We start from the raw sequence: 15,562 nt of genomic DNA on the forward strand, positions 1-15,562 counted from the left end.
TCACACTGTAATATTTTCTGTTTTTCCAGCAAATTCTGAATCCCTCTCAGAGCATGAGCTGTTAATTCTGCACACAACTGACGCACAGGAATGGGCGGTGTATTTGCAGCAGATTTTGAGATCATCAAAAAAATTCTGCGAAAGGTCTATTTTGCTGTATGCGGTTGGCCCAGAGGATCAACTCCACGGATATAACTTTGAATATTTCCAATGCTGCAACTGCATTGTGCTGCTCCTCACGGGAGCATTGCTGGACATGCTGTGTGACCCTGAACTGCAGGGAGCACTTCAGAGACTCCTTTATCCTCCACACAGAGTTGTGACGCTGCTGTGCGGCGTGTCAGAGGACGACATGTTCATGGAGTTGTTCGAAGATTGGCCAAGCTGGAGAAAACTCTCTGCTGAGGATGACCCTTCAGTCTATGTTTCAACCATTTTGGATTCCATCACTGACAGTACGCAAAACTACTCAATTTTATTTATTTCTGGTTTTGTGCCTTTAAAGGGAAAGTTCACCACATAATATATAATAGATATTGATTCTCTTACCTGAGCGCTTATACTCACCTAGATTGTTTTGGTGTGAATTGCAGGGCTATGGAGATATCGGCTGTAGAGATGTCTGCCTTCTCTCGAAATTAGTTGAACAAGACTGCATTCAGTGGCGTCCGCCTCAGCTGAGCTGTAACATAAGCTAGTTTAGTTGAATATTTAGTTAGCCCTTCATTCATGCGTTAACGCACACCTGATATTTGGTCAGCTACTGCATATTAAAAGTTCGACATATGGGAAACACGATCCATCAATATTGACTGTGTGTGACTCCCGAACATCAACAGCATAAACACAGAGTCCACCTCTCCCCGTCGCAACTGGACTCCAACTGCACTGTGATGCAGGAATAAAATAGTGTTCACAACAAGGTCTTTTTCTACTTTTCGACCACCACAAGCTGAGCGCCATTTAGTTCCATTATATTCAGGAGAGGGCAGATATCTACAGACTCTAAAGCTGATATCTCCAAAACCCGACAACTCACACCAAAAATAATCGAGATGGATAAATAGCGTCGCAGGTAAAATGATAAAATCGTTTTTTTTATTTTGGAGTGACCTGCCCCTTTAGAGACCTCACCCTATTTTTGTGGTGCATTATTTTTCTGAAGCATTTTCCTAATAGGTTACAGCTATTTCAACTACACACAAGCTGCTTAAAGGCCCTAAAAGAAAACAAAATCAATTTAAGGGTCAGTTCACTCAAATTACACAAAGATATATCTTATTTACCTGTAATGGTATTGTAGTAAGCAGATAGTTTGGATTTATGTGCTAAAGCTCTGAGATATCAAATTCTCCTCGACTGCATTGAATGTATATCCTGATCAAGATATGATGAAGGTGTGAAAAAATCATCATCATCAGCGCTGTGCCTTTCCAGAGTGGAAACAATGCCCTGGCTATTCAGGTTAATCCACAGATCTAGCTGTTTTCACTCGCACTGCTTTTTTCTGAATTGATAGTCCCTGTGAAAACTGTTTACAATAAGGTCTGTGGATTATCAGATGTTTTGAGCAACTCAAGTGAATACCAATCATCTCCATTGTGTAAGGGGGAAGATTCATATGTGGACATCTCAAACTTTGACATATAAAACATAAACTTTCTGCGTAGGTAAGCAGGAAAGGGAATCTTTTGTGCGTAACAGCCTTTAGCCATTGTTGAAAATTAAAGGGCTACATAATAACACTTTAAGCTCTGTAGAAAATTTAAGTCACTATACAAGTAACTGATTTCTGACAGTAGCTGTGCAATCATATTTTTATTCATAGGCAGGCGAGTAGAGGCTGAACATGAGAGCGGAGCTGCAGAAGCAGCAGAGTTGCTTAATGCAGCGGCATTTTCAACTGAAAATCCCACAACTGATGAAAGAGAGGAAGTGGTGTCAGGAGAGCAAAATGAAACTGACCTGAAGGATGAGGAGCCAGTGAGTACAGGGAATTCAACAAGAGAGGAAATTAGTACTTCCACGCACCTTACCTGTCTCACCGTTCAACCAAGCAGAGTTCTGTGTGGGGTAAGACTAAAGTAATTGCATGTTGCAAACATCAGAGACCATATAGTATAGCTCAGAGCTGCTTCCACAATGTGCAACATGCATGTTACAGTCATAGCCTAGTTAAAAATACTATGAAGCCATATTCATTCTATTTTCCTCCTTTTTTTTAAGGAGTCGGAGACTCTTTTCATCATTCTCACTCATAAAGTAGATGATCAGTCGGTACCAGAGGTGGAGTTTTCATCTGAAAATGTAGCTGCAAAAAGGGTACCGGGCACTCTGGAGAATGAATACACCATAAGTGTTACTGCACCTGGCAAGTATCTCCCAGAAAAAAGTCACCTTTATCTGTATTTACAGTGTTGATGGCAAGATCTTGAAAAGTTCAATCTGAAATATCTGCATTTTCTTTTCTTCTAGATATGCCTGCTGGACTGGCATCACTCACCATGTACACTGACCAATCCTGTGTCAGCTTGAGGCCTGTTACATATTATACCAACATGGGGGAAGTTAGTCGTTGTCTTGAAAATGCAACTGATCCTGTTAACTTCATCTGCCAGGTAAGATATTATGTCACATTGTAGAAAGTGTTGTAAAGTGTTTGGATAATTTTAGAAGCTCTCTGGGTTATGCAAGTGATTTTTTCTACTTTCAGGCCTTTCACTTGACATCCAATACAACGGAATCACTGGACATCATGTTAACTGACTCCCTAAAATCCAGGATGCCTGCAACTAGTCTTCAGCTGTTTGGAGTAAGACAGATTGAAGAAGACAATATGGCGTCATGTGAGTATAGATGTAGTCAACTGTTCGATTAAACATTGTTACTTTCACTAGTCAGCACCAGAAATACCAGTCAGTCAAACTGAACACATTCAAATTATATATTGACATAATTTGCACTGAAATACCTTGTCTTCCTAGTCAAATGTTGCTTTATAAACAATCAACATTCATACCTAATGTTAACAACACTACTAACTATTGCATCCTAGATGTCATATATACAGTATTTTTTTATGATGATTAACCTTCATAGTTGAAATTGGGCTCATTCTTTGACTGTTTTGGGGGGTTTTCTTGCTTTTAGACCAGTGGAGACGTGTAAGATTAAACTGTATTTAAACTTAAGAACATCCCTTATTTATTTGGTAGACATTACCCATGTATTCAGTTGTTTCAGATGTATCACAAGCAAAGGTGGGAAGTAACACCTTTGCATTGAGGGGAACTGGCGATTATTTTGCGACATTGTATGCAGCCTTCCCAACATCACAGGACTGATTTCAAAGTATCAGTTCATAACATCTGTACTTCTACTTGAGTAAAGAACTTGTGATCTATTGCCACAAATGATTATGTGAACATAACTGGAAGCATTTAAAATCATATTTGTTTTATCTCTGCCATGCCTGTTCAATCTAATTTGGTGAAACCACAGTTTCAGTCATACATAATATTGTATCTTATTGCTTTTTGTGCTTCAGATCAGCGTACTGAGGAGCTTCCCACGCTGCTCCACTTTGCTGCTAAGTATGGATTGAAGAAGCTGACCACCATTCTCCTTCAGTGTCCCGGGGCACTGCAGGCTTACAGCGTGATGAACAAGAACGGGGACTACCCAAACACCTTAGCAGAGAAGAGTGGCTTCTCTGATCTCAGGCAGTTTATGGATGAATTTGTTGTAAGTCCAGTGATTAAAGCTTTTTCTTATTTACTCCTAGGTTGTTCTTTCTTTGTAGTCACTGTCCACCTGTTTGTTGTGTTGAAACAAATCTAGGAGACAGCAGACCTGCTCAAGTGTCACATTGAAGACACCATCAACCCAGAGGAGACTGCTGAGGTGTATGAGTTGATGTCAACTACCTCTCAAGATATCATGATGAAGTACTCAGGTTGCTCAGAGGACATATATGAGTCGATGCTGGGGATTGACCCTGAGTGTGCAGAGGACCTATGTAAGATTTATTATGATTGAATTAATGATCTTGAGAATGATGGCGGTACAAAACTGGTGTTTAACCTGTTGCTGTTGATTTCCCCCCCCCCCCAAGATGAGGTGATGAGTGCAGTAGATGAGAACCCAGAGGAAGCCATGCTAAGGAAGTTCTTCCAAGGTAAATATTTGACAACCTTTTAAGTACAGACTTTAAATAAAACAGTATGTATAATTTTGTTTGGTTGTGTCGTGTCCTTCAGCAAAACCACATGCCAGCTCAAACCAGGACAACAAAGAGTACTTTAAAAATGAGGAACCAGAAAAAGACGATCATAATGACTTGGATCAGATTGAAGAAGAGGAGGATCCATACAACCTCTGCCCAGAGGATATCTATGATACTGTGGATGCAAACAGTACCTATAACCCAGTAATCATGAACCGTCCTCCAGCCCCGATCCCCAGACCGGAGGCAGAGGCTGAGCCTGAAAAGCCTATGACCTACATCTCTAGAGGTATTGATTGATACTTTTTTCCGCAAAATCATCTTATACACATCAGATTTCATAAAAGTGCTCGCCAGACAAATTATAAATGCACACATATTTTTGACAGTATTTTCAGATAAAGGTACGTCGAGTGGAAGTACAATGACAGACATGGCATACCAACCTGCAGGTAAAGAGCTCCTTGAATGATTGAAAATCTGAAAATGTTGTTTTGTTATCATTTACATTTCAATTTTGTAAATCCATTACAAAACTTTTAATAATCTCATTGGTTGTGTTCCAATCCAATTGCCAGAACAAATGTGCATTTCTAGAAAGCATGGATATATTTGAAACATTTTTTTTGTTTGTAATGCTTATGATTTAGTCACGTTTAAACCCCAAAACAATTGGTTAGGGTTAGCAAAATTTATTTTGCCTTAAAATACCTGGTTTTGTCGCAACAAACGTAGCTGGAAATTGCTGTGACGTATCCTTAAAAATCCACTTTTGTCATACTTACAAATGTTGAAAAGCAGTCTTGCAGTCATTAGCATGGCAGCCTTCTTGTCTCCGTATATATGTCACTCCACCACAATCCACTCCACCTCTTGACAATAAAAGTAAGCTCATATACATATAATGTGATTGTGATATGCCACGTATTGTTGAAATGTCAGTGGTACGTACAGTATGACAGGCACAACTTGATAGAGTCTGTGGTTTGGATAATTTGTGAAATACTCAAAAGGTTAATGGAACAGACCTAACATCACCAATACATGAACATTACCATTTTTATGGTAAGTGACCAGTTCTCTTTGTGTCATAATGGTTACAGCTTGTTTGTGTGTTAGGGCAGTAAAATTATTATTATTATTTTTTTTACATTTTAGTGTTTTAATCCTGTAAACTATCTTTTAAATTAGCATTGAAACACCATACTGTTCTTTTGTCTGATGATGAGCTGACAGACAAACAGCTCAACATGCATGTTTATCTTTAATTCAGTGTATTAAAAGAAACAACATTTGACATTTTCATTTGCTTGCTATTGTAAGAGAGGTTTTAGACCAAGTTATGACCACAAATGTGAACCCATTCAGTCAGGGGAATAACTCTGGTCAGATACGCAGTCTGGCTGTGGTTCGTAGATCAAACAACAACACCCGCGTGTCTGCTGCAGTTATTTTGATAAGCTAGTCAGAGAGCCTGCCAGTCTTTTAGTATCATGAATGCTGTAGTCATGTAAACCTGAGGGAGAGAAACCCTGAAGCAGAGATAATTGGTGTTTATACTGTACATTATTTTAGGTTTTAAACAAAGTTCCTTATTTGCCATTTTAATTTGTTTTAATTTTATTTGTTAACCTATGTTCAGATGCACTCAAGATAAAGATTTTTAAATACTGGGCTCCAAACATCAGTGCCTCTTTGACCCAATGAAAGTTGAGCTCAACCAATGAGCTTAGTTCTAACTCCACATTAAACACATCTGTACTTTTAAATTGTTATTACTGCTTTACTTAGTTTTTACCCTGGGAATGAATTTCTATGAAGTTAAAATATCATGATGTTTGCTTGCTCTTGTTTACATTGAATGACAACCTTTTTTTTTTTTTTTTTTTTTTACCTATACAGCTCGGCCTGTGGGAGACCCCCCCTCTCCTGTTTATGACCCCTATGCTGGGATGAAGACCCCTGGACAGAGGCAGCTAATATCGCTGCAGGAGAGGGTGAAAGTAGGGGAAATTACAGTGGATGAGGCTGTCCAAGAGTTCAAAGCCTGGCAGTTTGACCATGAGCGGAGGGCCAACTCCATACGCTATCAGCAGGTTGATCAACCACACAAACTGTTTGGCCTATCAGGTGCTGATTAGTGATCCAGAAATTGATCTAACATACATTGTGTTTGATATTTCTTTCCTCTTTAGGAAAATCTGAAGCGATTACGAGACAGCATCACCAGACGTCACAAAGAGAGAGAGAAGACAGGGAAAGAGCTTGGTAGAATAATTTATTATTTGAATATTTGTTGTTGTTTTATTCCTCAAACCCAAATGGCTGTAGTACAGCTTTAATATTTGTCTGAATGACGTTTCCTTTCAGTTCTAAAATAACATCCTGTTGTTTTCCAAATGCTTATATTTGATGTTGTCTCTTCCCGCCTAGATTATGAGATAAGTGCTCCGATGCAGAGGAACTTATACTGGGGATCCACCGTGACATTAGAGTGTTCTGTGTATGAGTCCACACCGAGAGCAGTGGCTCCACCTCCCCCTCCACCGACTCAGACTATTCAGAGAGGCACCTGGAAGACAGGTAGCACGTCCAGCACATCCAGTGAGTCATAATGGTTTATAATTTAGTATGTTTATCAGTTTTGTCAGCACTGTGGCTCACGGGCTAGATCTGTAACTAAACAGGAAAGTTCTCAGCTGTCAGCCTTCCTCGTCAAGTTAATGCACATCGGAGGTTATGTAGACTCCGAACTCTTGTGAGGGTTTGTTGCTGTGTGATTAATTTGTGAGGAAGCTGGTTTCGCAGAATCCCCCGCAATGTGATGCTAAGCTTCAAGCTAAGTCACCCGTGGCCTCACACACAGCGGTTCAACAAGTCAGCACCAACAGAAACTACAGGTGTGGTTTAGGTGTGACGACCTGCCAGAGAAGTGACTGTTTACTGAAAATGGCTCCAAAAGAGCTTAGCGTAAAAGCTGGTAGCTAGAATATATTTAATTGAAAGGAGAGCAAAGTACGACACTGAAGGCTTTCATTGATGGGAAACACGTTTTCAGGGCATAAAGTGGGTGTGTGCCTTTTTATCTTTACTACCGTGTCTTGCACAATTTTGACACCATTGTGCGGATACAAATCCATCCACAGACGGACAAATGTAAAAACACATGGCAAAACACTCAGAACAGTGTCTACCAACGCTGTCGTGGCTGGTAATAAGCCCTATTAAAGTGCCTTCTTTCTATAATGTATTTCAATCAGTTAACACACCCCCTTGAATGCAAATAAGTTAAAATAGGAAAAAAGAACAGTGAAACAAATCTCTGTGGATAGCTTTGGGTATTTAGTCTTCAGGAGATTCACTCTTGTGTTTATTCTTGACATTGTCAGAGATTAACGCTTCTCAATTATTCATAGGCAAAATTATATAACACATTTTCCTGACAACTCTGCAGAGAGAAAACCTGCTCCCATGGTTTGCCCTATGACCCTACATAGAAAAAAGGTCTGAAAGCTTAAAATGTCCCTGAAATACTTATATTGGCCCATATGAGAATTTAAAAGTTGGTTTGTCTCATATGTCCCTTGACATTACAGCAATTCCTCTCTTACAGCTAAGGTAAAACAAAAAAAAAAATGTTTTAGAAGAAAACAGAAATTTTCCTCAGTTGAATGACAAGTTTGACAAGTTATTGATCTTTAAAGATAAGACCTGGCTGCCTTGACTACAGAGGCTACATTAACCCTTAACAGTGACTGAATGGTTATAGTGTTTAAGTTATATTATTTTTTCAGGGTTTTTCACAACTCAAATGTTTTTGTTTTTCATTTTTATATTGTTATGAATTCTACATTATTGTTTTTGTGAAATAAGTGTCACTTTAATTTGTACTTTGTATAAATGTGTTATAATCCACAAAACCTGCTTGAAACTTAAAAATGATCAGAAATACACACACAAATATCAGACAGTGTGTTCTCTGCAGGCGTCTCTATGTGATCTCGCTCTGATATGTCAAACCTGTCCACGCAGATATCTTGTACAATTATACCTTCTTTGTTGTGAGCCTCAAAGATATGTTTATCCACATTTGGTGAGGTGGTCTTTCGACACCATACACCACAAGAGCTAACCTCAGAGAAACTTGAAATCACATGTTTTCTTCCCACTTCTCATGTTTTTTTTCTTGACATCAGGTACTGAGAGCAACAGACTCAGCACTCATAGCACCTTTAGCTACAGCAGTGGGACAGAGCCTGACTTTGAGGTGAGGGCAAATTAACAGCATGAGCGTTTGTGTTTTCAGTGCCCCTGCTAACAGCATTCTTCACACAACTTACCTCCTTTCACATCAGAGTTACTGTACAGTTACTGCTGCATTAGTGTCTATACACCAAACTGAACCCACACTTACTCTTGCAGTGCAGCCTGTCTCACGCTGTCCTCTGAACCTTTGACATGCACAACATAAATACATGTGAAGCTGAGACGCAGACAGAGGGTCTGACTACTTCAGTTCTTCAGCTCCTAAAATACCTCTAAGCACAGATCTACATTTAGAATTACTTTGTTAAAAGACTCAAGCTGAGAGATCCACATTTGTCTTTCTTGTGAAATCTTTCAAGCTCAGCTCACATTGCTCAACAGTTTCTTAGAAATCACTTGACAGTGTGTGATCAGAACTGTGATAGGTTTTTGTGTAGGTCTCTATTTTGACAATCTTTCTGAAATGCATGCACAAATCATAAGGTACTTGTGTCTGATGAAGGTATATAGGCCTACAATTACCACCTCTTTTCTTCATTAATTGATATGCATTTTTTTATCCATGAATTATTGGTCTAAATGTAAGACAAATAGTAAAACTGTCATTACTCTTTCATGTAACCAACCAACAGTCGAAAACTCAGGTTGCTGTACCACAAGATCAGTAGATCCTCAATCTTCACAACTAGGGAGTGTTTGGCACATTTCTGCTTGACAGATAACTTTAACAAAACAAAAAAAATTCTGTTGATCCCCAAATCTGTTAGTACTTATTTCAGCTGTAAAGGCTGATAATAGTGGAATGTTGGGTTTGTCAAAATGTTTGTTTTTTTCAAGTGTGTAAGGTATCGTCACAGTTTACGTTTGTTTTTTTCTTGTTTCTTTTTTTGAAGGACTCTTTAGAACATCTCCCACCTCCACCACGGCCTCCACGGCCATCTGACGCTGCAGCCTTCATTCCCCCCAGGATTCCTCCACGAGTCCCAGAGAGGTTAGTTCAAAGAACAGTGATTGAGTTGCAATGCAGAACAAAACAATACTGAAAAATATGATACAAAGGAGAATCTATAAACACAGAGTTACATTGGTTTATCTAGCATAGATTTTCTTTTTTTTCTCAGTTATTATCCTAAAAAGCCTTACCATGGACAAGGACTACAAATTAGCCATAGCTAGAATTATTACATAGTTTGCATTGCTTGCATTTTATTTAGATGTAACAATGCATACGTGTACCATCCCCATCAAATAAATGACGATTAGATGTAGCGAACATATATTGCAATGCACTAATACCTAAAAGCAATTATAAATAGAAGTGAAGATTTGACATTCATGGCGGAAACAAAGACACCGATAAAGATTTTAAAGGCATTGATGAGCGACACACAGACAAATATGTACAGAGGAAATGTTCACCCACCAGTGATTCACAGCTGTGCATCTGGGGGGGGAAGTCAAAATGAGAAAGTGTTTAATGTGCCAGTGTTCGTGCTGTGAAAACTTATAAATATCTACCACACACACACAAGTGAGAGAACCTTTCAAAATGAAAGCTGAGATAAAAGTGACTCAAAAAGCTTCTTGAACTGTAAAGGCACATAATTCCTGTAACTTTGAGAAGGTATGCAGTCTGATGGTTTTCAGTGATAGAGATCTTGACTCTTTCAAATATCATGTGGGGAACAGTGCAGGGTGTACTAAAGCATAGCAGGTATAATCTGATATACCCTTAGTTTTTTCAGAACATGTATCATATTAACATGTACGCTACTATATATATCTTACGTCTTTCTTGTTCAGGTTCCTGTTTGTTGATTTAGAATCGTACCTCTTTGTCAACAGAATGTTTCTTCAAGTCTTTAAACCTGTCATTACTAATAATACAATTCTGTGATTATGTGATATTGAAAACCCTACCAATGCGTTCATCATCACTCAAGTTCGGCAAAGCAGCTCACAATTTCAGGTTTAAAGTTTAGTAAACAGAGTTTTAATTGTAACGCAGTATAGTTTTAAGTACTGTCAGATTTTGTATAAAATTAGAATTAGATTACTTAATTGAGCTGTCTAGTTGGGTGTTTGCCAAGAGTGTATGTGTGATGGCGAGTTCTTCTATGCATCTATTGCCAAAATTGAGTCCCTATTGATTTTGTTTTGAAGCAACTGAAATCCTAAAAACAGGTATTCACAGACATTAAAAGATCTATAACAACATTTTTAGATAGATAGATAGATAGATAGATAGATAGATAGATAGATAGATAGATATACTTTATTGATCCCAAGCTGGGAAATAACGGTGTAGCAGCAGCATTACACAGAGACAATAACATCACAATGAAATAAGAGGAACAACCTAGACATATTAAATAGCAATAGAAACAAAAAGAAGTAATATATACAAAATAATGTACAAAATGTAAAAAATGTACAGAATGTAAGAAATGTACAAGAAATATTTACAAATGTAAATGTACAATTAGTATTAGTAGTGAAATGAGTGTGTAAAACCAATGTGCACAGACAATATGTGTAATGACCAGAGCTTTAGCTGTTATTATTGTACAGTGTGATGGCAATAATAACAGCTAAAGCTCTGGTCATTACACATATTATCTGTGCACATTGGTTTTACACACTCATTTCACCGCACCGTATATTGTATCTTGCACTACAGTCACTCTGCTTATTTATACATTTGTAAATACTAATTGTACATTTATATTTGTAAATATTTCTTGTACATTTCTTACATTCTGTACATTTTATACATTTTATCCCATCACAGCATTTCATTGTGTCATATTGTCTCACCAGACACAAAACAAAAGCACTCAGGTTTACTTTTACACCATTTGCAGCACCTTGAACTTCCTCGACAAAGTGTGTCTTCCTTTTTCATTCTTATGACTCTTGCACTTATCTAAAAATAACGCAAACAAGTGAAAGCAAGCTGGTGACAGATTTTTTTTATCCAACAGTAGCTGTTATCTTGAAATTGAATTGTAATTAATTGTTTAATTCAGTTTGTTACTACACAGAGCTAAATGAGCCGGGACCCAAATCCAATAATGATGTAAAAAACAATAATAATAATAATATTTCCTGAGGTTTCATCTCGTTGTTAAGTTGCCTTTTTTGGCTAGTCAAACATTTGAACTATAAATTAATTCATTATATTGATTTCAGTATAAACTCCTACATTTATTCGAATGAATAAGAAAGTGAAAGAACACAGTTTGTTTGTATAGACTGTGTGCTCTCCCTTTCATAATGGATTAACTGATTAACTGATCTCTGCCATTGTGTGGCAGTACAGACAGATAGACAGGCAATCTACATACAGTTAATAATGATTTGCTTGCAAAGGACTGAGTGAAGTTTCAGTTTACCCAATTTTTACCCAGAATTTCTGGGATGAATAAATGGTGTCAGAAATATCAAAATACCAATACACATGGATTCTGAATATTAATCTCTTTCAGCATTCATTTTTCGCTGTATTAATACACCAGCAGTAATCACTGACAGCAAGTCGACACACACATCACAGTTGTGCCCACATAGCCCCGTCTCCTCCATAAATTATTTAGAAATCTTAGATTAGATTAAGATTATATGCTGTTGTTTTTAATATATAGTACACAAGCCTTGCTATACCTTTTGATAAATATCTGAAATTGTATGCCCTCAATGTTGTGTCAGTTTTTTTTTTATATTGTACATTAAGCACTAGTTTCAAAGTCTGGAGAACATGTGATTACCGCTTCTGTTTTGTTTTTTGTTTTTTTTTCACAAATTGGAATTCACAGTTTACCACCCTTTACTGTATATTTGCTATTTGTGTCTGCATCCGAGCCAAGATCTCACAGCTGCTGTCTGCTTCTCGTAGGGTGCCTGAGAAGATGCTGAATGAGCGCTACATATCCTGCCCGACACGAGCACTTCCTCAAAGACCCACTCAAAGGCAAAGAGACTTAGCACCTCCCGTACCTCGCCGCCTGCGATGATCAACACGTGTCTACTATTGCTTGGTTTAGTCTCTCAAGTTATGTAGGATGGAGGAGGTCTTCTGCAAACAGCCATCAAGATTTAACAAGATAAATCGACAGTTTTTTTTTTTATTTTAATTTTTTGCTTCTGTTAGTTATATGTAACAGTTGTCCTAGAGTAATATTTAATCGTATATCTTTGTGTCTGTGGGTGACTGTGTCTGTGATATTTAGTGTGTATGTTGTTTTATGTTTCTACTGTAAAACCTCACGTGACATTTCACCTCTAAAAACATTTTCCTGAGATAACTGTAGAGTATCCTTTACAAAACATATAATAGATTTAGAGTATTGTTGTTCTTTTTGTCACATGTTTCTGCAAATGTGTTGAATTACGGAAAGAGGGAAATAATTAGATTTATTTGAAATCTTGATTATAATATTTAAGCATGCTTGTTGATGGGTCTCCAACTGAGCCAGTGATGTCAAAGCTGTTCAGTTCACCAGAGACATATACTCTGTATATTATTGTTAAGTATGCTTGTGCTTAATTGTGAGTTGTTGTGACATTATGTTCTACTTATTTTACCTCAATGATGTCAGCATTATATTGTTGAAGGGCTTCGAGTTTGGCTGTGATATTCTCTTAGTATCTATCTTAAACTTGAAAATGTATGCAAGTATGATAAATTGAACCTTTCAAATGTGGCTTTTAGGAAGTCAGAATTTTAACTTCTGAATTTTATGACGAAATATAAATATATGTTCCTTTATGCATTTGAATTTGTCTTTGTTTAATGTATGTTTTTCTTCTGTAATATGAGGTTTGGTCACTTGGTGGTGCTCCATATTATCTGTTTAAAGGTAGGCTCCACTAATGTGTTTTTTCCATCTTCATGAAAACCTTTTCCAGGTGGATCTTAACTCATTTAGCATGCAACAGTTTAATCAAATTACACATGACTTCACTGATATGAATATAAATTAGCCCTGAGTGCCACAGCTGTGCCCTCGGAAGTTCTGGGAGGTGAGACGTGTAAAAAGTGTGAAAGACTGCAGCCAGTTGGCATTTCTGGTTCAAAATTTCAAAGTAAATTCCTCACTGATAAACACAGTATTAGGTGGAAAAAACACATTTACAACCATGAATAGATAATATTATAGAATAGAAATATAGAAATATTATCCTATGCAGATAGGTGTAGGTGTTGGTGTTATTTATTTGTCTTCTGTATGAACAAGCTGACTCTATGCATCGACTGTTTTTAGGTGAAAGATTAATTGAAATTAGCACATAAATTTAAAGGATCTATTATTTGTATTCTTTGGTACCCAAATGCGTGTTTCCTGTGAGCTGTGTCTCAGAAACTGTGGCCTGCTTCTTAAATGGTCATCATGAAACAAAAAATGCAAAAAAAAAAACCCTGAGTGGTTGTGAGACTTATGGATGTTCTGATCTATCTTTTCAAAAACACATTAATATATGAATCCATCAGGGGATATATTTTAATCATGAGAAACAGAAATATGAACTCAACTATAACACATTTGATACAGACCTACTAGTCAAGCTGATGTTCTTACATTGTACACATATCCTGACAATAATGCTATCAAACATTGTTCAGATTATTAGTTTTTATTGGATTATTGGACCAAACTGCCAGATGCATTCGATTTAACCTTTTGATCACACCTAAAAGAAGGTCTATTTGCATGAATATTTAAAAAAAAATTTAAAAAAATCAATCAATAATTTTATATTTAAGCAGCAGAATGCAGAAATTGTCATTCTATGTGATTTGGCGCCACCTAGAGTGCAACATCACCGTTGTAAACACAAATCCCAGGTTGGAATCAACTTGATTTTGAAGCTGTGATTTTCAAAAACAGTTCCATAATGTTGCTTTAACAAATCAAATGACTGTTTGTGGGGTTGTTCTACAAAATTAGAAACTGTTACCAGACACTACAGCTAGCCTCCCCTCAGCTTTACAGAGCATTCAGCATCCTTCAGGTCAATGTTTTAAATTTTTTTGTGTTCGGGTTTGAGTGTCATTTTTCCAAGTTTTCCCGCCAAAACAGGTTTGTATTTGTATTTTTTTTATTTTATCATTTACATTTTTTTAAGCCATAGGTAGTAATAATAGGTCCATGGTTGTAAGTGAATGTATTAGCTTAAACCCCACTGAGGGTTAGCAAGCTAGGTAGTGAACGTAGTTGAACATTTAGCATGTTAACAGCCACATATTTCCCTCAGGAATTGCTGGAGAGCAAAACAGAGCTAGAGGCAAAGTCAAGTTTTCTTTTTTGCTATTGGATGTGTAGCTAGTGCTAACAGTTAGCCAAATTCTAATCCCTGTTGTGTTTACCTCACAGTTTGTTCAGCTCCACCAAAGTGTCCCAAATAAATCTAATAATGTGTGCTGCTTTCAGTCAAGTACTTAAGCCTGGCTTCAACTTAAACTTTATTTCAGTTTCATTGTGAAGCGACATAGTCGAGGCTTTTATTATGAAGGGACGGCAGATCGGCCCCCGGTGCTCGGTGTGTGTGCTGTGCGGCGGTGTTGACGCAGCGTGGGGCCGGTGAGTGTGAAGCGCTGACAGGACACTGGGGGAGAGCAGCCGTCGGCGCACAGAGCTCAGTGAAGTGTGTCTGCAGCAGCAGCAGCAGCAGAGGCGAGCACAACACTGGATTACCACCACACAGAGGTAAGCATGTTTCTGGACCACTGCCGCATGTGGCTGCTGCTGGGGCTCTTATTCTGGAGGGGGTCCTTTTTTAAACTATCAGCAGTATTACATGCCTACCTTTTTCTTTTTTACATTGGATTCATAACAACTGCTTGATGTTATAATCTTATGTCACACTTGCGTTTTTCCTCTTCATCATTTAATCATCAAGTGTGTATCATCAGACTTTATCCAGCATATTTCTGAGTCAGTCAGTTCTGGTTTGGCATCTCAGCAGAGAAGCTCTCTGGCTGTGGGACAGTTTACTGCAGTACTGATGGATCCATACGGTGGAAATGCGACCCGCCATGGGTGCCGCACTCTGAGGCTCAATGCCCAGGAG

The 15,562-nt window shown here is 37.9% G+C and overlaps 2 protein-coding genes across 3 annotated transcripts in view; both read left to right on the forward strand.

The window, feature by feature from the left end:
* Positions 1-13,259, forward strand: part of pik3ap1 (phosphoinositide-3-kinase adaptor protein 1) — a 37,479-nt gene extending 24,220 nt beyond the window's left edge. For both annotated transcript variants that reach the window (XM_030441735.1, XM_030441736.1), the window contains exons 4-19: positions 30-455; positions 1,829-2,073; positions 2,227-2,371; positions 2,476-2,618; positions 2,714-2,846; positions 3,548-3,744; positions 3,841-4,018; positions 4,115-4,177; positions 4,260-4,514; positions 4,615-4,677; positions 6,128-6,321; positions 6,421-6,493; positions 6,659-6,829; positions 8,422-8,492; positions 9,385-9,482; positions 12,387-13,259. In XM_030441735.1, the coding sequence (XP_030297595.1) occupies positions 30-455; positions 1,829-2,073; positions 2,227-2,371; positions 2,476-2,618; positions 2,714-2,846; positions 3,548-3,744; positions 3,841-4,018; positions 4,115-4,177; positions 4,260-4,514; positions 4,615-4,677; positions 6,128-6,321; positions 6,421-6,493; positions 6,659-6,829; positions 8,422-8,492; positions 9,385-9,482; positions 12,387-12,504 (2,573 nt within the window). In that variant the 3' untranslated portion in view covers positions 12,505-13,259. The remainder of the gene's footprint in view (positions 1-29; positions 456-1,828; positions 2,074-2,226; positions 2,372-2,475; positions 2,619-2,713; positions 2,847-3,547; positions 3,745-3,840; positions 4,019-4,114; positions 4,178-4,259; positions 4,515-4,614; positions 4,678-6,127; positions 6,322-6,420; positions 6,494-6,658; positions 6,830-8,421; positions 8,493-9,384; positions 9,483-12,386) is intronic.
* A 147-nt stretch (positions 13,260-13,406) lies between these two features.
* sorbs1 (sorbin and SH3 domain containing 1) overlaps positions 13,407-15,562 on the forward strand; it is a 48,864-nt gene continuing 46,708 nt past the window's right edge. The window contains exon 1 of the mRNA XM_030441730.1: positions 13,407-15,198. The gene's annotated coding sequence lies outside the window, so the exon portion shown is untranslated. The remainder of the gene's footprint in view (positions 15,199-15,562) is intronic.

This window comes from Sparus aurata, chromosome 15 (genome assembly GCF_900880675.1).
Source record: "Sparus aurata chromosome 15, fSpaAur1.1, whole genome shotgun sequence".
Lineage (NCBI taxonomy): Eukaryota > Metazoa > Chordata > Actinopteri > Spariformes > Sparidae > Sparus > Sparus aurata.